The 22061-nt window shown below is 39.3% G+C and overlaps 1 protein-coding gene across 1 annotated transcript in view; it reads left to right on the top strand.

Moving 5' to 3' along the window:
* DNTT (DNA nucleotidylexotransferase) overlaps window positions 1-22061 on the top strand; it is a 157718-nt gene that overhangs the window by 39723 nt on the left and 95934 nt on the right. Inside the window, exons 5-7 of the mRNA XM_089508345.1 lie at window positions 200-271; window positions 8625-8748; window positions 11378-11510. Coding sequence (XP_089364471.1) covers window positions 200-271; window positions 8625-8748; window positions 11378-11510 — 329 coding nt within the window. The remainder of the gene's footprint in view (window positions 1-199; window positions 272-8624; window positions 8749-11377; window positions 11511-22061) is intronic.

Here is a 22061-nt window from a genome sequence, read left to right as displayed (position 1 = left end):
TATCCTACCATTCCCAGCCAGCATAGTCAGTAGTCAGACATGATGGGCATTGCAGTTGAAAAGTATTTGGAGGGCCATAGGCTGCCCAACCTTTATCACCAAGGGTGATTAATCCTTGGACTATTACTTTATAAATACATCCTATGATGCCTTTTCTACAATATTTATCCAAGTAAATAAATAACTCTAATTTGTACAGGATATACTAGAAGAAGGCGAGAGCGCTAGAGTGAAAGCTGTCCTAAACAGTGAATACTACAGATCATTTAAGGTAAGTCTATTTTGCTTTTTGTTTTTGGGGATCTGCCAAAAGTTTTATATAAGCCTCGCTGTGCACTTCTTTTACCAAACACAGAATCTTGATTACAAAGATGAACGCCATCATGTAAAAAGTGAAGAGAGCTATATTGGCCATGATACAAAATCCTAGATCCATATAAGGGATCCATCTTTATTAGGTAAACAAATTTATTCAAATAGATGGATCCCATGAAAAATAGTTGGACGGGGCTGCCATTTTGTACACACTTACCTCAGACTGGGAGTCTGTCTATTTTCATAGAATCATAGAATTATAGAATCGTAGAGTTGGAAGAGACCACTAGGGCCATCCAGTCCAACCCCCTGCCATGCAGGAAATCCAAATCAAAGCATCCCTGACAATGGCCATCCAGCCTCTGTTTAAAGACCTCCAAGGAAGGAGACTCTATCACCTTCCGAGGAAGTGCATTCCACTGTCGAACAGCCCTTACTGTCAGGAAGTTCCTCCTAATGTTCAGGTGGAATCTCTTTTCCTGTAGCTTGCATCCATTGTTCCGGGTCCTGTTCACTGGAGCAGCAGAAAACAAGCTTGCTCCCTCCTCAATATGACATCCTTTCAAATATTTAAACAGGGCTATCATATCACCTCTTAACCTTCTTTTCTCCAGGCTAAACATCCCCAGCTCCCTAAGTCGTTCCTCATAGGGCATGGTTTCCAGACCCTTCACCATTTTTGTCGCCCTCCTTTGGACACGCTCCAGTTTCTCAATGTCCTTTCTGAATTGTGGCGCCCAGAACTGGACACAATTATTTTGTAGAAATAATGCAGTGTGATACCATTATAACTGCCATGGCTCCATCCTACAGAATCCTGGGATTTGTAGTTTTGTGAGGCACTAGCATTCCTTGGCAGAGAAGGCTAAAGACCCTTTAAAACAACAAATCCTAGGGATTCCATAGGATGGAACTGCAGCACTTAAAATGATGTCAAGGTGCATTATTTCTACAGTACAGATGTGCCCTATGTTTCACTACAGAAGTAGCATTATCAGTGTGTTGTATAGAAAACAGGCTTGCCTGTGATGATAGTCATTTCTCCCACTACAGTGCCCAAAAGTAGAGCATGGCATCATTCCCATTCGCCATTCTTTTTAGAAAGATGGCACTGGGAGAGCCCCATCATGGCTTGAAACAGCAAAAACATTGGGATTTTTAAAAATGATTTTGGTTGTTGTTGTCATACAAAGGGAAAATAACTTTACCTATACTGTCTTGCAAGAAAGGTAACAATATATATATATATATGTGTGTGTGTGTGTGTGTGTGTGTGTATGTGTGTGTGTGTGTGTGTATTTCTTGTGTGCTGCCCTTCATCCCTGTGTTCCTCTTACATATAAAGAATCACATCCCTCCAAAATTAGTTGAGAAAGCTGCTGCTAAATGATAGAAAAGAGTTGGGAAACAAACATTTGTCTGTTTTGTCCTTGTGTGTAAGGATGAATAATTTCTGCTGGGTTCTGCATTGTGGGGGAAATTAATATTTCTGTTAGTTCTTTGTATCTGCACATGGCAAAATGTTTTGTGGTTATTCTGAGCAGAAGTACATCTATATGTTTTTATGAGAAAATAATGGGGGTTTTGTTTGTGTAAAATACTTTTTTCAGCAAAACTACATTTTTATCCAAAAAAACAGTAGTCCCGTATAGCCATGTTTTGCTGGCTTTTTGTGTGTGCCTAAACCAAGATGCTCTTTAAGCATGTTTTAAAAAATTAGTTGCTAGAAAATGCTATAATATCGCAATACACGAGTTTAATCTTTTGATACTTAATTGTGCAAAGAGTGTGGTCTTGAACTCCTGTTGCTAGTGCAATAAGGCTATGTCTCAAAAATCTCTTTGTAGCCCTTGAATGTTCTTATTTATGAATTAAACCTTTTATCCAATGACTTGTTCCTCTTCAAGCTATATGGGCTTGTTCTCCCATAACTGTCAGTGAGATCCTCGATTGTCTGAATTTATACTGAAAAACCCATTGTACATCCTATGAAGTGGAGATTAGTGGAAGCTAAGTGATTTCTGCTTTTCACTCTTTCAGTAATATGTGAAAGTATTATGAAAATATTGTGAAGATGTAATTGTTTATATTCCTCATGCAGTGGACCATCTTGGCAATATGTTTGTGTTTAGGCATGGGGGTGGCTACCTTTGTGTGATGGCTTTTACAGCACAATCAGCTTCAATAATAATAATAATAAACAAATTGTTTGTGAGGCATAAAGCTAGAGTAGGGAAGAAAGCATATGAACAGTCATCCTCATTTCTCAGTGTTTCTGGGGAGATTCAAGGAGGGCATTTGCCAAGGTGGACATTTGCAGTGGGGCATACAGGAACATTTCAGGGGCCACATGCAACCCATGGCCCATTGGTTGCCTACATGTGACCCACATTTTGGAGAATTACACAGGTTTCCCTATTAAATGTCAATGAAGTTCTGAAAAGTGGAAGCACAAATTAGCTGGATTCCTCCCTACTTTGGACTGATCTATGAGTAATGTACTGAGGCTAAAGTGTAAACTCACATAGTGTGACCTGCTAACAGAAAGATCAGTGATCTAAAGAAGTAAACAGTGTTTACTAGAGAAGGCAAAGTTTAATTTTGTTTCTTCTACTGCCATGGATACTTCATACTTTAATAACACACACACACACACACACACACACACACACACACACTTTTAGTTTTTATTTAGAACCTAATAAAACTTCTGTGAATCCTCCTGATTCCATTAACTGCTAAGCAAACTGCTAAGCAAAGTACAAAAATTAATAGATACGGATCTAAATAATTTTTGAAAAGTGAGATTACAAAATATAATCACTCTTGCTCCTAAACAGCAACCCTTACACAAAGGGTAGGTAATTTTACTTGTCGTATCTAAAATGTAGAGTAATATGTATTTTAATTGTCCAGGATTTTCATCCTTTTCTTTTCTTTATCGTAATTGCTTTAAAAAGCAATAATCTCATTAGAAAGACAAGATAAAATTAGCATGGCCTAAATTCCAAGGCTAGAGATTATTTAGAAGGGGAGCTTTATAATGGGACTCTATTGCCTATTCTCACACTGTACACATAGCAGGAAAAATTTTCTAAGACAAACCTGTGAAAAAAAGCACATGAATAAAAAGGCCACTATTCCTTGGAGATATTAATTTTCAACTGATAATGTGTGCTTTGTAGTGGTTTTTGACAGTCATGATTTTCTCATAGGTTACTGTCCTCTGGGAGTGCTGGTGTACAATAATGGTATTGGACTGGGACTTGCGATATGCTGGTTTCAGAGGTTGCTAAGATATGAAACTGGGTTATTTTGTGCCAGTGACTCTTTCTCAGCCATCTTCTCCTTGGAGTTGTTGTGACTGATGAACAGAGCCATGTATGCTTCCTTCAGCAATTGAAGGAAAGACAAGTAATCTAAGAGCTTGGGAAAGTTATTTTTTGGTGTAAAACCTCCATAATCCCCAAGTGGCCATGATAAACTGAGAGATTCTGAGGGCTATACTCTAGGGAAGAAGTGTTTCCAGACTCTGGATTATAAATGTCAAAAGTAATAATAAAACAGATCCTGAAGCAGCAGATAGCCACATAAGAATGACAAAAGAGCTCCTTTGTAGCTAATTCTGCTGAGACTCCTCCCCATACATGTACCTCTTAACCCAGGCAGTGGTGCAATTGAAATGTTTCTGAGGCACTGCAGATTGGTGCACAGGGAAATTGATTCCTGTGGTGCTCTCTCAGTTGCATGGCATATTGAGACGTCAGCTGGAGAGACTCCATCCCCAGGATCCTGCTACAGCTGCTTGTCTTGGGGTGTCCTATGCCTGGGAGAGTGCTGTATCCATCATTTCCCAACACATTTTTTTCTTTTTGCCGGCATGCAAAAACATTCTTATGTTTTTTAATGCTTAAGCAGGGAAGGTTTTAAATGTAGATGTATGTTTTATCTGTTTTTAACCTTTGTATGGTTTTATAGATCAGTTTTATAGTATTTTTAAAATTTGTCTTGAATTTTTTTGTAAACTTTTAAAAATGTCTTATGGACAACACCTTGGGACCTGGCCTGGGAGAAAGGTGGCATAGAACTAAAGTAAGTAAATAAATAAAATACTCCAGTCTGCAGTGCCTTGGAAATTCTATTTTGGACATATTCGGTCTTGGAGGATTGAGTTTGCCCAAATCGATACAGGGCAAAAAGGGCCTTGGTTTCCACTGAATGGCTTAAGGGGAAGGTTGCTGGGTCATGTTCAGTCATTAAATATTGTAAATGCGAATCTCAAAAGTCACGAAATCATAAATTCATTTAACTGTCTCATAAATACTGAACTGGATGCCAACCATTGATTCTTATAACATACCTACAGCAACTATCAGTGTGTTAAGAATAACAAAACTCTTGAAAACAGTTCACTAGGTTGTTCTTCTGCAAAACCCCAGTGAAAATGCTCAGTGCTCTAGGACCAGATGAATTACATCCAAGGGTATTAAAAGAACTGGCAAATATAATATCGGAGCCATTGGCAATAATCTTTGAGAATCCTGGAGAACAGGAGAACTGCCAGCAGACTAGAGGAGGGCAAATGTTGTCCCCATCTTCAAAAAGGGGAAAAAAGAGGATCCCAACAATTATCGTCCAGTTAGTCTGACATCTATACCAGGAAAGATTCTAGAGCAGATCATTAAACAGAGAGTCTGTGAACATCTAGAAAGCAATACCATAATCGCAAAAAGTCAACATGGGTTTCAGAGAAAGAAGTCATGCCAGACAAATCTAGATGAAGGGAATGCTGTGAATATAGTAAATCTTGATTTCAGTTAGGCTTTTGAGAGGTTTCCCCATGACATTTTTGCAAACAAACTAGTGAAATGTGGGATAGACAAGGTAACTGTTACATGAATTTGTAATTGGTTGACTGGCCGAACCCAAAGGATGCTCAAGAACGGCTCCTTTTCATCCTGGAGAGAAGTGACCAGTGGGGTCCCACAGGGCTCTGTCCTGGGCCCAATGCTATTTAACATCTTTATCAATGACTTGGATGACAGAATTGGGGGTATACTTATCAAATTTGCAGAAGACACCAAATTAGGAGGAGTAGCTAATACCCCTGAGGATAGGATCAAAATTCAAAATGACCTTAATAAATTAGAAAGGTGGGCCAAAACTAACAAAATGAATTTCATCACGGAGAAATGTAAGATATTGCACTTAGGGCGGGAAAATGAAATGAACAGATATAGGATGGGGGACACCTGGCTGAAAGAGAGTACATGTGAAAGGGATCTGGGAGTCCAAGTAGACCACAAATTGAACATGAGTCAGCAGTGTGATGCGGCAGCTAACAAGGCCAATGCGATTTTAGGCTGTATCAATAGAAGTATAGTGTCTAGATCAAGGGAAGTAATAGTGCTACTGTATTCTGCTTTGGTAAGGCCATACCTGGAATACTGTGTCCAGTTCTGGGCACCACAATTCAAAAAGGATGTTGAGAAACTGGAGCGTGTCCAAAGGAGGGCAACTAAAATGCTGAAGGGTCTGGAAAACATGCCCTATGAAGAACGACTTAGGGAGCTGGGGATGTTTAGCTTGGAGAAGAGAAGGTTAAGAGGTGATATGATAGCCCTGTTTAAATACTTGAAGGGATGTCATATTGAGGAGGGAGCAAGCTTGTTTTCTGCTGCTGCAGAGAACAGGACCTGGAGCAGTGGATGCAAGATACAGGAAAAGAGATTCCAGCTCAGCATTCGGAGGAACTTCCTGACAGTAAAGGCTGTTTAAAAGTGGAACAAACTCCCTCAGAGTGTAGTGGAGTCTCCTTCCTTGCAGGTCTTTAAACAGAGGCTGGATAGGCATCTGTTGGGGATGCTTTGATTTAGATTTCCTGCATGGCAGGGGGTTGGACTAGGTGGCCCTTGTGGTCTCTTTCAACTCTATGATTCTGTGATTCTAGTATCCTGGGATGGAGGCTACTATTGCTTTCAGTGGTGGCTTCTTTTCACTGATAAATAGCAGTTTTTGATGGATGATTTTCAGAGGAAACATGATACAACATAACAACTCTTATCAGCATGGTGTATTTGTGGTGCATGCAGGGGGATGCTGATGTGGGCAGCACCAGGAAACTAGCTTTTGCACTAAATTCCAGCAGGCCCACTGCACACCATCCCTCCCAGCTGTTGTACTGAATTTGTTATTTGTTGCCTACTGAAACCTTTTCAAAGTTTTTTGACAATAGAACAATCCCTCCTCCTCTTTTCATGTTTCTACAGCTGCCAGTGATATACAATATTTTTATTTTATTTGATGACATTTGTACTTCCACATATCCTATAATATCAGATTGGTTTGAATACTGAAATAATTTTAATAAAAAAAGATAATAAAAATCTTAATAAAACCACCAATAACATTTCAGTCTTCATGCTTCATTGCCCCTTCCTCTCCACCTATTCTCCTTTCAGTTCATGGGTGTATGTTAAATTGTGTGTCCTTCAATTTACATTGGAAACCAGTTTGATTGTACAAACATGACACTTGAAATGCATACTTACATTTAACATACTAAATAGTTTGGCCACACTTAATGCCAGGAATCAAAAGTTAAATAGTTTTGTTGTTAGCTGCCCCCGAATTGACTTCAACTCATGGTGACCCTGTTGATGAGACATCTCCAAGTCTCTTTGTCCTCCACTGCTCTGCTCATTTCCTGCAGACTTTTGCCTGTGTCCTCCCTAATTGAGCCTAGCTATCTGGTGTGTGGTCTACTTCTCCTTCTACCCCAAAGTTTCCCCAGTATTATTGTCTTTTCCAATGAGTCATGCCTTCTCATGATGTGGCCAAAGTATGACCATTTCAGTTTAATCATCTGGGCCTCTAGGGATATCAATCAAACAACAATATGTAAAATGCACATAGAGAGCCAGCATGGTGTAGTGTTTTGAGTGTTGGAGTATGACCCTGGGGACTAGGGTTTGATTCCCTGGTCAGCCATAAAAACCCACTGGGTGACCTTGGGCAAGTCACATACTCTCAGTCCCAGAAAACCCCATGATAGGTTCACCTTAGGGTTACTATAAGTTAGAAATGACTTGAAAGTACACAACAACAACGACAATATGCAGATATTTGGAAGACACCCATTTTCTTCTGTGCTATTCCTTGCTCATAACCATTCTTTCATTATAATGGAACATGTGCAAAATAACATGTATCTAGGATACAATAAAATAACAAAAAGGTAAGTTGAAATCTTGAAGGAAAAGCCCAGACATTTTAGTCTAATTATGGCTAGTCTGGTCACTATAGTCCTTTTGGAAATTAGAAAATAAGGACTCTAGGAGCTACAGTCTAAACAATATCTAGAGAGCTACAAGTTGCTCACTTCCACATGAAAATTAATAATCATGTTTCATTTTGTAGAATTATAGACTTGGAGAATTGGAAGGCATCCCAAAGTCATTTTTTCTTGTTCTTGTGTCAGGCTGGAAAAGTAAAGTTTCACTCTAAAAATGCTTGCTGAAAATCTGTTGTTGTTAACAACAACACTTGTTGTTGTTGTTGTTGTTGTTGTTGTTGTTAACTGCCCTCAAGTCAGCATCAGCTCATGGAAACCCTGTGGATGAGACTTCTCCTGTGGATGAGACTTCTCCACTACCTCTCTGCTCAGGTCCTGCAGACTTATGCCTGTGGACCCCCTGATTGAGTCTAACTGGCATGGGGTCTTCCTCTCTTTCTACTTTCTTTTGCTTTTCCTAGCATCATTGTCTTTTTTAATGATTCATTCTTCCTCATGTGCAGCCATACTGAGATACTATATGCTTGTCATCCGTTATATAATACTAGCCAAATTGAATGGAATGGCTTTTATTTGCAATATAGGAGATTATCACACCCAGAAATCCTGTCGGGATAGATGCGGGATTGAAAAGCCAAAACCAGGTGTTATCGCATGAAGCTGTGGCAGGATAAGTGCAACCCGTATGCAGCCCAGACCCCAGCTGTGCTTATGCAGAGGGTTTTCAAAAATGGCAAGCTCCCATTTTTGAAAAGCCGCTGGATAAGCACGGCTGGGGCCCGGGCTGCATATGGGCTGCACTCACCTGGCCGTGGCTACATGTGATTACACCCAGTTTTGGCTTTTCAATCCCGCATCTTTCCCGGTAGGATTTCCTGGTGCGATAATCTCCAGAGTCAGGCCAGTGTGCTTTGTCTTTATACTAAAGTTCACAGAACATGAGGATTTGTTCTACAGATGTATTCCAAAGCACTGCTTTTAATTAAATATATATACTTTCCTGCACTCAATGTAGCTCTTCACCTCTGTTTTTGGAGTGGGACTAAAGACATCTGGAAAGTGGTTCAGGATGGGTTTGCGGACTCTGGAAGATGTGAAGTGTGACAAGAATGTGCAATTTACGAGAATGCAAATAGCAGGTAAAAATTCCACTTGGCATGTAACATAGGTTAAGACAACGTTAATTAGAATAACATGTTTACTGATGAGCATGCTAATAAGGTCTATTCAATCAATGTGCCTCTTACTCTTTTTTGGGGACATTCATAGAATATATAGTAAAGTTGAACATTTTTGTTTCCCAAAGATGATTATTTCAGTATTCCTAACAGTGTAAGAGTTATTTTAGGAAATATAAACTTAATAAATAAATAAATCCCGTCTGTATTAGGATGAAATAAGAATTATTTTGCTTTTTTTATTATTAATTTTTTATTTCTTTACACACCAAACCATTGTAACATGACAACATTACACCATAAAAGAACATTTGACATTTAACCCCAAAACAACAATTCCCTCTACCCCTGACATAACTAAAATTACATATAACATACGTACCACTTCCGACTGATCAGCTACTTTGAATGTTATCATAATGTTGTTTAATCTTATTCTGTTTTCGAATTTATGCCTTTACACAGTTAATGTAGTTTCTATTTTTGTCCATGTAACAGATAGAGAAAAAATATTGTAGTTATTTTTCAAAATCTAGAAACAGTATGTCCCGTCTTTTCAATCTTATGAGCAAATCTTAGTTCTTTCCTATTCATAGCATTAAGTCAATCCTAAAGTTACTAAATATCCCCTGCATTCCCCCTTTTCCCCTTACAAATAGATCCTTCTATAATCAACAATACTTTTTTCAAGAAAATGAGAAAGAAATAAGAATTATTTTGGATGTGGGAAATTTTCTTGCTAAAAACAAACAAAAGTAAACCCACTATTGTTTCAAGTCACAAAAGTTTTGCAAACATATTTCTATAACACAGATGTTTATTCAGTTTTATCTGATAGTTCAGTGTTCAAAGAGAATTAACTGTGTTTCTGAGTCATTCCTTCTTCTTTCCTTGCTGCACAAAACGACAACAACACACAGACCAATCATCCATCCATCCATCCTTCCTTCCTTCCTTCCTTCCTTCCTTCCTTCCTTCCTTCCATCCATCCAAAGAAAATCCCATATATTGGAAAAAGCATAGATTTAGACATCTTTGTGGTATAGGCTTAGCCTACTGGAATTTTCAATATCTGTTAAATTTGTTTTCAGGGGCAGGGATTAAATGAGCTGGTTGAGTTAGGCCATCTCATTACCTAACCTCTTCTTTAGATACAACAGTATATATCTTTTTATTGGGGATTTTCTGTTTCTTATCTGGCTTTGTTGTTGTTGTTGTTGCTGCTGCTGCAACTGTTATTTTTGTTGCTGTTATGTAACTCATGTTGATTACAAAACTTGGTGACCCTATCCTAGGGGTTTTTCTGGCAAGATTTATTCAGAGGAGGTTTGGCAGTACATTACCCCGAGCCTGAGAGACTCTGACTTGCTCAAAGTCATCAAGTGGATTCATAAGGCTGAGTAGGGATTCAAACTCTTGGTCTCTTGGACTCTTAGTCCAGCACTCAAACAACTATACTATACTGACACAAATAAATACTGACTCTTAAAATAAAGTATTTTGTTAAAATTAAAATTTATTTCCCCCTCAGTTTTCCAAATCTTTCTGCTTAAACTCTATGTTTAAATGTCTAGCTTTCAGTTGAAAAATGCCACTCATTGCCCTTAGAGAAAAGCAACCAGTGTTTAAGGGGTTGTGTGTGACCTGCAGCCTAATTTAGAAAGCTCTCTAGAGGTGATCAGCAGAGACCTCTGTAAAATACTATCTTGTCAACTTGCTAGATAGAAAGGAAGAAGGAAAGAGAGAAAAAAAAAGGAGTGATGAAACATAAAACAGAAATGAGGCAACCCCATTCACTTTTGGCTTTGATTCCACCTACTGCAAACCAACACAATTTCAAGATTTGGGCTCCAACAAATTACCCATGAGTGAATGCAGCTCTCAACAACAACAACAACAACAACAACAACAACAAATTCCCACTCCAGATTTAACACAACCAAAGATCAAAATCTCACCAATGAACATGTTAATCAGGATAAATTTCTTACAAGGATTGCCACTTCCTTGGAGAAAACTGGAGGTCCCTCGTGTGTCTATCATCACTTTTGACCAATGCCAAAGTATTTGAAAGCTCCAGTTTGTGACTGATTGACCAAATTCAGTTATGCTGCCATAATGAAATTGAATAAAACTGATTTATTCATTTTAAGTAGATTTCTAGAATACCCCATTATGATTGTTCCAACCTGGTGAGATAGCTAATTCTTAACTAGCTACAAATAAAAGCCAAGAGTGATTTTATATGTTTTGGATAGACCTTGATATTGGCCTGTTACAGACAGGCCAAAATAAAGCTGCTTCGAATCACTTTGGAGGTATGGTATTTCAATGATGCATGCGTCCTAAGAGTCCAAAAGCCGCACCAAAGCCACGCTCTGGTCCTAAGGACTGGAGTGCAGCTTTGGTGTGGCTTTTGGACTCTTAGGACTCATGCATCATTGAAATACCATACCTCCAAAGTGACTCGAAGCAGCTTTATTTTGGCCTGTCTGTAACAGGCCATTGTATGTTTTTACACCTAGTATACTGTCCACTATATTACCTCACTAAACCAAACTATACCTCACTGTATAAAAACACTTTTCAGGGTTACTACATTATGAAGACCTTATTAGCTGTGTATTGAAGGCAGAAGCAGATTTGATATACCTGACTGTTAAGGACACCGTATGGAAATTTTGCCCCGGTGCTTTAGTTACTTTGACTGGTGGTTTCCGAAGGTGAGTATAATAAACTATAGCCCTCTGGGCAGTGTATGATCTGTCCCTGTTTATTTATAAAGCATGCTACATTTAAAGGTTGTGACATTTTCCTTTGGATTAACTTTGATAGTATTTTAAAACTCTTGCTACACCAGAGTTGTGTATGCTGTGTATGCTCAAATATAAATTGACTTCATGTATAAGTCAAGGGCAGATTTTGAAACTCAGATTTTGATATGATCCTTGGATATGCTGAGGGTAAAACTGAGGGTCATGTAGCAATAATGAAGCAAAGGAAAATTATTCCAAAAAACCTTACAAATTTCAAGCATGATGGGGGAGTTGGGCTGGATGGCCCTTGTAGTCTTTTCCAACTCTGATTCCATGATTGTAGAAGGAGATCATTGCAATATATGCCATGTTTAGGCAAGACAGGTTGAAGGAAGCTGACTCTTAAAGCAATTCTAACAGCTACAGTGATCTCTCTCAATGACTTCTAATGCTTTAGTGCTATATATATATATATATATATATATATATATATATATATATATTTATAGAGTAAATGAGATTCCTAGGAACAGAGACCTCCATTACTTTAGTGCTATATTTCCTTAGAAATGGATTAAAATTGTTAGGATTGCTTTTCTTATGTTGAAATTTTTCCAAAATGCTTCCTCGAGAGTACATGAATATAGATACTGCTTTGTGGCCTGACCCTAAGGTATGAAGACTCAGGTCAATCGATCAAAATTTTGAATAATTTCATGTTCATCATTACCATAATGCAGATGTGGGCATCCATGTTTGCTAGCTATATTAGATAAAGTTAGTCATTTTCTGTAAGCCTGCTCTGTCTTATCAGAAAGAGTTGCAATTGCTGTTTGTTTCTGTGTTATGTACGTTTTGAAGTGCATTGATATTAAGAGAGGCATACATTACTTATTCAGCTTTGTTCCCCAAGGTTCCTACACATGCCACATCAACAAAGTGTGACAGAAGAAGCTAAGATAGTTCTCAGCAGTCTGTTCAGTTTATGCGTTGCATTTGTTCATAATCTTGAGATGCATCTTTCTCTTTGATTTGCAAAAACTGAGATGCAAGTGTTTGTCAGGAAAACAAAAATCATACTTGGAAGTTGTTTTGTGTTTTCATGGACTTGTAATTTGTGTAGGCCTACAGAAACCATATCACATCTGACCTTGGCAGCTAAGCAGGGTCAGCTCTGCTTAGTATTTGGATGGGGGACTGCCAGCGAATACCAAGTACTATAGGCTATGGAGATTACCACATTAATGTGCTTTTGCATTGCATTTACACAATTCCTTTCATGTGATTACAATGTTATCAATAACATTATAGAAACACTTCTTTCGGCATTACCTGTTTCTCCCTGGACTGTGCTTGTTTTGTGTTGAAAGAGTACAAGATTTTTGCACATCCTGCACTTCCCCAAGCCTCTGCCCCATTTCCTCCCTCTTTTGTGAATGTGTTTCCTGCATAAAAACAATCTCACAACTATGAGACTAGACCTGAAATCGTGAGAGAACTTTTAAATCAACTTACACGGAAATGATAAGTAATATCAAGCCAATTGCTAGATACCTCAAAATTTCAAAATGCAAATTAAAAAAAAGACATATTATAGATAGATAGATAGAAAAAGTAGAATCTTATTGATTGCAGGAAATGCATTCTTCAAACACAGAGAATAAAGAACGGAAGTGGTGTGATGTAACAGAAAAGGAGAGAACGATTAAAGTCATGCCTACTTTAAACAACATGAGCTATGTGATCTCGATACTGTAATACTGAAAAGATCTGCACTTGCATAATTGCATGAATGCAGCAACATTAGTGGTTACTGATGGCTTGTTGTTGTTGTTGTTGTAGTTGTTGTGTGCCTTCAAGGCTCCATCACAGGGTTCTTCCCTAGGAAAACTTATCATGGGGTTTGGGGTTTTTATTTTATATTTTTTGCAATATTTGTTCAGAGGAAGTTTGTCATGTGACTTGCCCAAGTGGGCTTCATGGCCAAGCTGGGAACTGAACCCTAGTATCCAGAGTCATAGCCCAACACTCAAACCACTACGCCATAATGTCAGTCAGTAGTTAATGCGAAGTTGCACTATAACAGTGGTAGGGCAACTGGTTAACAATGGCTCAGTGGTGAAGTTGTGCAGTAAGGGGAAGGACAAGTAGTTGTAATTTCACTTCAAAACATTTTTAGAGCCTTAGAATCATAGAGTTGGAAGAGACCACAAGGGCCATCCAGTCCAACCCCCTGCCATGCAAGAAATCTAAATCAAAGCATCCCCGACAGATGGCCATCCAGCCTCTGCTTAAAGACCTCCAAGGAAGGAGACTCCACTACACTCTGAGGGAGTGTGTTCCACTGTCGAACAGCCCTTTCTGTCAGGAAGTTCCTCCTAAGGCTGAGGTGGAATCTCTTTTCCTGTAGCTTGCATCCATTGCTCCGGGTCCTAGTCTCTGGAGTGGTATGAAACAAGCTTGCTCCCTCCTCAGTGTGACATCCCTTCAAATATTTAAACAGGGCTATCATATCTTTTCCAGGCTAAACATCCCCAGCTCCCTAAGTCGTTCCTCATAGGGCATGGTTTCCAGACCCTTCACCATTTTGGTCGCCCTCGTTTGGACACGCTCCAGTTTCTCAACATCCTTTTTAAATTGCCCAGAACTGGACACAATATTCCAGGTGGAGCCTGACCAGAGCAGAATAGAGTGGCATTATTACTTCCCTTGATCTACACACTATACTTTTATTGATGCAACCTAAAATCGCATTGACCTTGTTAGCTGCCGCATCACACTGTTGATTCATGTTAAATTTGTGGTCTACTTGGACTCCCAGATCCCTTACACATGTAGTCTCATTCAGCCAGGTGTCCCCCAGCCTATATCTGTTCATTTTATTTTCCCACCCTAAGTGCAGTACCTTACATTTCTCTGTGTTGAAGTTCATTTTGTTAGCTTTGGCCCAGCTTGCTAATCTATTTAGCTCATTCTGAATTTTGATCCTGTCTGCAGGGGTATTAGCTACTCCTCCTAATTTTGTGTCATCTGCAAATATGATAAGTATACCCCCAATTCTGTGTTGTAATCTCCTATATTTCATAGGAAGGAATTGGAAAATCTATACGTATCTGAGGATTCCTTGCTTATGAAAAAACTGAAATCCATGGGGTCATCGTAAGTCAACAAGTGAATTGAAATTACATGCACACATAATTTGTGGTCATATTGAAACCATTGGACTAGAACTTCCACAATGATTTAAAGTTTTCCCCTTTCCAAACTTTCTTTGCTCACAAGTTTTCCTTACATAAATGGATAGGCAGAGATATCAGGTGTTATGGTAAGACTAGATTAATTTTTTGATGAAATTACATTCCTTGTTGGGAAGAAATACATCTGTTGCAGTCATTCTAAACACATTTTTAAAACTTAGGAGGATACATCTGAGCCAGACCAGTAGTCAGTCTAGTTCATTATTGTTGACGCTGGTTGGCTTTCAGCAGATTTTTCTTGAAGCTGCACCTGGAGATATTGGGGCTTGAACCCTGGGACATTGTGCATGCAGAGCAGTTGCTCTGCCACTAACCTTCTCTGCTCTGTCTTTTTTCACATGTGCCATTTTGCAGGTCACACTTCTGTGCTCAGAAACAATAGCACTTTTCACTAGAAGCCATTTCTAACAGAACCAATGATTTATACTTTCATCTGTACTGACATTCAAATCAAGCTGATTTTCACTGACCTACAATAAAATGCAAGTTACATGACTCTAGGTATCTTTTCAGGTCGTCTTATTACAAACAAAATACAGCAAGTGGATGTTAAAAGCATACCCACAAATAGCAAATGACCCCAGGACAAAGTGGCATCAATGTATTCTGCCTCTCATGATTTGTGTATTACAGCCTGATGCAACAACAGGATGTAAAGTTGTTCAAAGTCAGTCCAAATTTAGAAATATGTGGTACACTTCTCTGAAAGCTGCACCACTTCAGAACTGTGCGGGTGAGGTGTTCATTGCTTCAGCTAGACTCCATGAGACTTACTCCGTCATAACTGTGCTTAGATCACAGCCTAACATTGTTATGCTTAGCCCTTATCTGTGAACAAACCCACTGCATTCTGTGGGCTTACTTCTGAGTAAGCACACTTGAGATCAGATTGTATGGAATCACTGCTCTTGCTTATATGTATAAAGATATAAGCAAGGGTGGGGATAAGGACCTTGTTTTCTGCTGCAGGGATGACTTGTTGGAGGACACATGGTGATTTTGCTGACAGGGCTGAAGTCAACAGTGGATGGGGCCAGAGCAAAAATGTAGGCAAGCACATGCTTTTTCTTTTTTCTTTCTCCCCACTTAGTGGACTGAAAGGGAAGGGATTGTCACAAAGGCCTGAATAGACAATTTGGAGGAAGCTCTTGAAATAAGGTTGAGGAGTGAGATTGGGCCAAAAGCCACGTGTGAACCAACCCCAATAAAGTGGAATGAAAATCCGGTTGAATTATGGATGTTCCTTATTCTGTGATTTGAGACTTTTGGTTTTCCTGGATCTACCACACCACATTGGGAAATGATAAAAATGCCTTTTAGCAATCACACTTGCATCTGGATGGTTTTGAAAAACACAACAACTTGTAGAGCAGTAAGTCTTGTATAAATTTAGAACAGCTGTGAGAAAACACTGAATATATATATCCTTTCCCACTCACACTGTCAATGTAAATGCATTTTATGTTTACTTAGTGAAATGTTTGGCTACACAAAACAGGTCAAAAATGATTGCCATAGTGATGTTAAGTATAATCATATGATATCAGGTCAGATCAGATCAGTGTGGGCTATTGCAATAGTACAGGTGCTATCACACAACAAGATAAGAGCAAAATGTTTTCCAATAATTCTCGTTTCAGGAGACACTTAGCTACCTTATAATTTTTAAAAGACCACTGCTAATTCAGGATTTCCCCCCAAAGCAGAATATTCTCCAGCTATCATATAGAACCTAGCGGTTTTACTGAGACTAAAGGTTTTTTTTTTAAAAAAGTATGTGATTCAAAGAAACATGTTTCACCTTCGTTTCATTTTCAGCTCCCCCATAAAAAGGTTTTGCTAAAGAGCTAGCATAGTGTAGTGGCTTGTGTATTGGACCAGGACTCTGGGAGACCAGGGTTTGGATTCGTACTTGACCATGGAAATGCAGTGAGTGAGCCTGGGCAAGTCACACTCTCTAAACTTCAGACGAAGGCAACTCCTTTTCAACAATGTTATCAATAAAAACCCATCATAGGTTGCTTTAGGGTTGCCATAAATTGGAAATGACTTGAAGGCATACAATCACACTAATAAGAACTTAATTTTTTAAAAAATCAAAAAATAACAAGAACAACAACTTCTGCTTCCCTCATCTTCCTGGATTAATCACCTAGATGATCTCACTCAGTCAGGATTTACAGAGTCCGATCTGGCTATAGAGCTTATCACTCAGCATTTTAAATCAGCTCCAGCCTGATGGAGCCGGGATGTGGGATGGAGGTGGGGATTATTGCTCACTAAATCACTGCTAAGCCACCGGCTGCCATCAGCCCGGATCCAATCTGGGTCCTAGCCACACTCTGCCATCACTTTTTTAGAAGCTGAAAAGCTTTCCAACTTCTAAAAAGTGTGGGAAGAATATGGCTGGGACCTGGGCTGATGGTGGCCAACGATTTGTGAGTGAGTGATAATCCCTGCCTCCATCTCGTGGATGGGAGTTTAAAATGCTGAGAGATAAGCTCCTATGTCATGATGCCACTGAGTGCAAGTGGGGGCAGTTAACAGCATATTTATGTGTAAATAAATAAGCAAATATTTTTACAAGGAGTGCCAGTGAATTGTGGAAAGGAAAGTATGTTGCCAGGAATGTTGGCAAAAGAGTAGTTTTTGCTCATATAGTTTTAAGAGTAAGATAGTTTTAATTCAACTCTATGAAATTTATGATATGCTGAGAAAAGTGGCATGTTGCTCATAGGAAAATGGAACTGGCATTAGAGTGCCTTTGTTAGTCCTGCTGAGAGCAATTTAAAAAGCTAACTCTAAGGGCAGCAGGATAAGTGCAATAATTACTCATTGCTGTTATATCAGACTTGTAATAATAGTGTACTAATTATAGTACTGAAAAAGCCAATATCTTACTGGTTGGCTTCTTTTATTTCTATTGTAATCTGCAGAGTGTGATATACAATGCCTAACATAATGTTGCCATCAAGATGTTGGAATTGGAACACTCTGCTCCATCACAGGTGCTGAGTCAAGTTTTTGAATGTCTTCGCAAACATTTTTGGAAAAAGAACGTGTAGTCTTCATTACAGTGTAAGCTATGGCTAGTGATACATTGGCCTTCCAGAGGTTTTGGATTACTGAACCCACACAATCCTATACCATTGGCCACTGTCTCGCTCAAAAAGCCTGGAGGGCCAAGGGTTGCTCATTTCTTTTGCAAACTGTGAATTACAGGAATGTATCCTGTTCCTTTCCTGTGAAAAAATGAATAACCCAGAGAAGTGTAGATAAATTTGGATTGGGGAGAACTGGATACAGATGACTCTCAGCCTAACCTAACTCACATGCGAGGGTACATATTTTATGCCAAGGAGGAGATGCACAATTTACAAATCTACAATAAGGAGAAGAATGGAAGAGAGAAAGGGGAAAGCATATGCAACCAATCCTCTATTAGTATGGATTTCAGTGTCAGAGGCTGTCCCAGTTTGCCCCAGATAGCAACCACAAATAAACAACACGGAGTGTATCCCTTGATAGTGCATATTGATTCAGAACATTTATGTTCACTGTAATTGTTTAGCACCCATGCTCTAGGAAATGTGGACTTAAGATGCTGCTATGGTAGTTTTACTAATCCCATCAGCAAATTTCTGTGGCCTACTTATTACTGGTTCTTATTAGACACAGTTTCATAGTTCCACAGTTCTGAAGATCTGAGCAAATAGGATTCTAGAGTATTAATTTTGTTTGCTTAGACTTGAGAAAGTGTTGCTTTTTCTTTGACTTTTTTTTAAAAAAGAAAAGCTGTTTTCTATTTTTAACCTTCCATTTTTTTATTACTGATATCAAAATGATGGCATGCCTTGCTGCCACACTGCAGAATTAATACAGTTTGATACTGCCTTAATAGTCATAACTCCATCCTGTTGAACCCAGGGGTTTGTAGTTTGCTGTGGCAGCAGAGCTCTCTGACACGGAAGGCTAAGTAGTGCACAAAACAACTAATCCTAGAATTCCATAGCACTGAGCTGTGGTGTCAAACTGCATTAATTCTGCAGTTTAGATGCAGCTACAGTCTTCAAGGAATGCTCAACTTTAGCTGTTGCTACAGCCATAGACAGGAAGATGGGCAAGAGGCACAGGTAATCTCTATGTGTGCTCTTGTAGTTGATACTAGATTTAAAGAAATATGAAATAGCCACGGTGAAAAGAAAAAGTGTTTGTATGGGACTCGTAACCTGCTCATGAATGGGGTAACCAGGAGTTTGGGTGGATGGGTGTTCTTTTCCAGTACAGCTCTTTGTTGGAAGCAAAGACACATCAACACTTGTAAAGTGATTAGTGGGAGAGGGCATGCTAGAGAGGATGCTTGCCCTTTTGTTTCACCTCTCTGTTTCTTTCTTTGATCTATGTACTCAATGCTTTTTGCTTCTTTCTGCCTATAGAAGCCACTTCCCTCTCTTCCTAAGTCCTTTGACTCCCTTTGTCTGGGAAGGGAGTAACATGATTCTCCAGCCTCATAATGGCTTACATCTACACAGTGGCTTCACTAGGGTTGACACCACCTGGTGCACTAACTCATGGCATCTCTCTCCTCATTGACCCCCTCCCTTACCACACCATAGAGAATCCTTAGTAATGTTTTTTGTACTAATGTTACTCATAAATCATAATTCCTGTATATCACTGAATACGTACAATGGCAACAGTTGTGACTTAAACAACTAGCAAAATTAAAATTATATCTTTAGGCCACCATATCATATGCACAGCCTAAATATATTTAGATATACATAGAGTCATGTAATTAAAGTGAACATTTGGTAAGATGTGATGTTTTAAAAGAAAAAAAAAGAATAAAAATATTTTTTAATATTTAAAATTCTTTTTAAATAATCAATTAAAACAAAACCCTGGGGACTTTCCTTTCCCTTTCCATTAACCTGCACCCTACACACACCACATCTTCAGTGTTCTAAAGGGACACAGGTGAATGCCACAGCCCCTTTCTGCTAAGAGGCAGATGTCCGGAGGTAGTGGTGTCAACTGGTGTCGTCTGTACCTTCCACACACCCATAGTGATACTCCTGCATCCACACATGATAGTCAGCTCTTGTAATGAAGTGCAGGTAAACTTTTTTGGTGTATCCCATTTTTTGTATCTCCTTTCACATCCCAAGATTAATACCAATAGTTCATATTGTACTACTTCCATTGCACTCTGCTTGATATAGATACCAAATATTCCTATAATGCCACTTCATAACACTGACCCCCACCCCAGCTGAGGTTGAAAATAACAAGATTCCTGTGTTCTGCATTCCACTAGGGTATGGATGGGGGAGACTTGAGATAGGAAAGAACCTGACCTTTAAGCCTCTTTTGGATGGAATAAGCCCCAAAGGATGGAGGGTTTATAGCTGAAAGCCAGTATGCTGAAATGTATCTGGAAGCCAGTAGGATGCAACTTCACAGTTTAGTGTTCACTTTAGAAACCCATTTTATGACAAGGTAGACCATGGATGGATAAAATCATACCCTCCAACATTTCAGAGGTGTGACCAAGCAGCATCAGAGTGTGGTCAAGATGGCAAAAGTTATTAATGAGGAAGAACACACAAGGAAGGAGAAACTGCAGCAGTTTGTTTTTGCCTGAGCCTACTGGGAAAGGCAACTACTTTTGAACTTTGAATTCTGTTTACAATAAAGTGAGAGAAGGAGAATGAATCTGGGGCATTTTAAAAGACACTGAAAAAGTGGGATGAAAGAGAATTAATCAGGAGTGCCCCATCAAGCTGGAACAGTACAATTGTCTAACTGCTACACCACCCTTGATTTCTGATTCGCAAAGTTAAAGCTGTCTAGTGTAAAAAAAAGAAAGGAAGAAAGAAAGAAAAGAAAAGAAAAGCACAGCATGCAACATATCACTATTCAGAATGGTATACATTATACACTTGGAATCTGCAGAAATACTATATTACAATACAGTGATATTTTTTGTATTAATGGAATGAAGGTAAAAAAAATCCCATCTAGGGGTGCATCTACACTGCAGAAATAATGCACTTTGACACTGCTTTAACTGCCATGGTTCAATGAGATTTGTAATTTTGTGAGATATTTAGCTTTCTCTGTCAGATAGCTCTGGTGCTACAATAGCAATAACAAGTACATTTCTATACCACTTACCAATGAACTAAGTGGTTTATGTTGCCCCCAACAAGCTGGGTACTCATTTCCGTGACCTATGGAAGAATACCAGGCTGAGTTGACTTGGAGCCCCTGGCTGGTAGTGAACTCACAACCTTGTGGTTTGTGAGTGAGTGGCTGCAGTACAGGCATTTAATCACTGTGTCACCACATCAAACTACTAATCCCAAGATTCCATAGCATGGAGTGATGACAATTAAAGTGGTGTCAAATTGCACTATTTCTGTAGTGCAGATGCAGCCTCAAGGTGCTTTCATATTATATAGTCCCCCCCCCCCCCCCCCCGTTTTGTGGACGTTGAATCAGCATCCCTCGCCCATTTGTGGGTGGCAAATGGAGGAGGACAGAATGAGGTGTGTATCTGTGGTGTGCACCCGCATGGGCTCACTCCTCCATTCAAGCCAATGGGGCTTGAATATTGGCAAATTTCCGTTTTCGCCGGGGGGGATCCAGAACGGATCCCCCACAAAAATAGAGGGGCTACTGTACATTCATAGTGCTATATTCCACATTGATTGCCATGGCAACTTCCTATAGAATCCCAGGTTTGCAGTTTAGGAAAGGACATTGAGAATTCTCAGCCTATGCTCTAGTGCCTCACCAGACTACAGACCCCAGGATTTCACAGGGTGCTGCCATGGCAATTAAAATGGTATATAGCCTAAATACTCTAAAAGCACCAGTTCCCTCCTGTTCTTAGAAATGAAGTAACATTAGTCCTGGCTAGTACTTGGATGGGAGATTGCCAAAAAATACCTGCTGCTGTTGGCTGTATTTCAGAAGAAGAAACTGGCAAAACTACCCCTGAGTATCTGAGTATTATGGGGTTGCCATAAGTCAGCAGACAATTTGAAGGCGCGCGTGCACGCGCGCACACACACACACACACACACACACCACTATAATTGTATAGCGTGAATGGGTCCTCAGTCTAGTCTGCAACAGATATGCTGGCACTTTGATTATACCTTAGAAACTATAATTGTGTTACAACTTTCTTTTTGGTCCAAAACAATAGCTGTAATAAGGGAAAGGAGCTTGCACTGAGATGTTAAAATTT

The sequence above is a fragment of the Sceloporus occidentalis genome, unplaced genomic scaffold (genome assembly GCF_023333645.1).
Source record: "Sceloporus occidentalis isolate IW3139 unplaced genomic scaffold, rSceOcc1.0.p SCAF_2, whole genome shotgun sequence".
In the NCBI taxonomy this organism is placed as follows: Eukaryota; Metazoa; Chordata; class Lepidosauria; order Squamata; family Phrynosomatidae; genus Sceloporus; species Sceloporus occidentalis.
The sequence above is the reverse complement of the archived record's forward strand: the minus strand, read 5'-3'. Positions and strand labels throughout refer to the sequence as shown.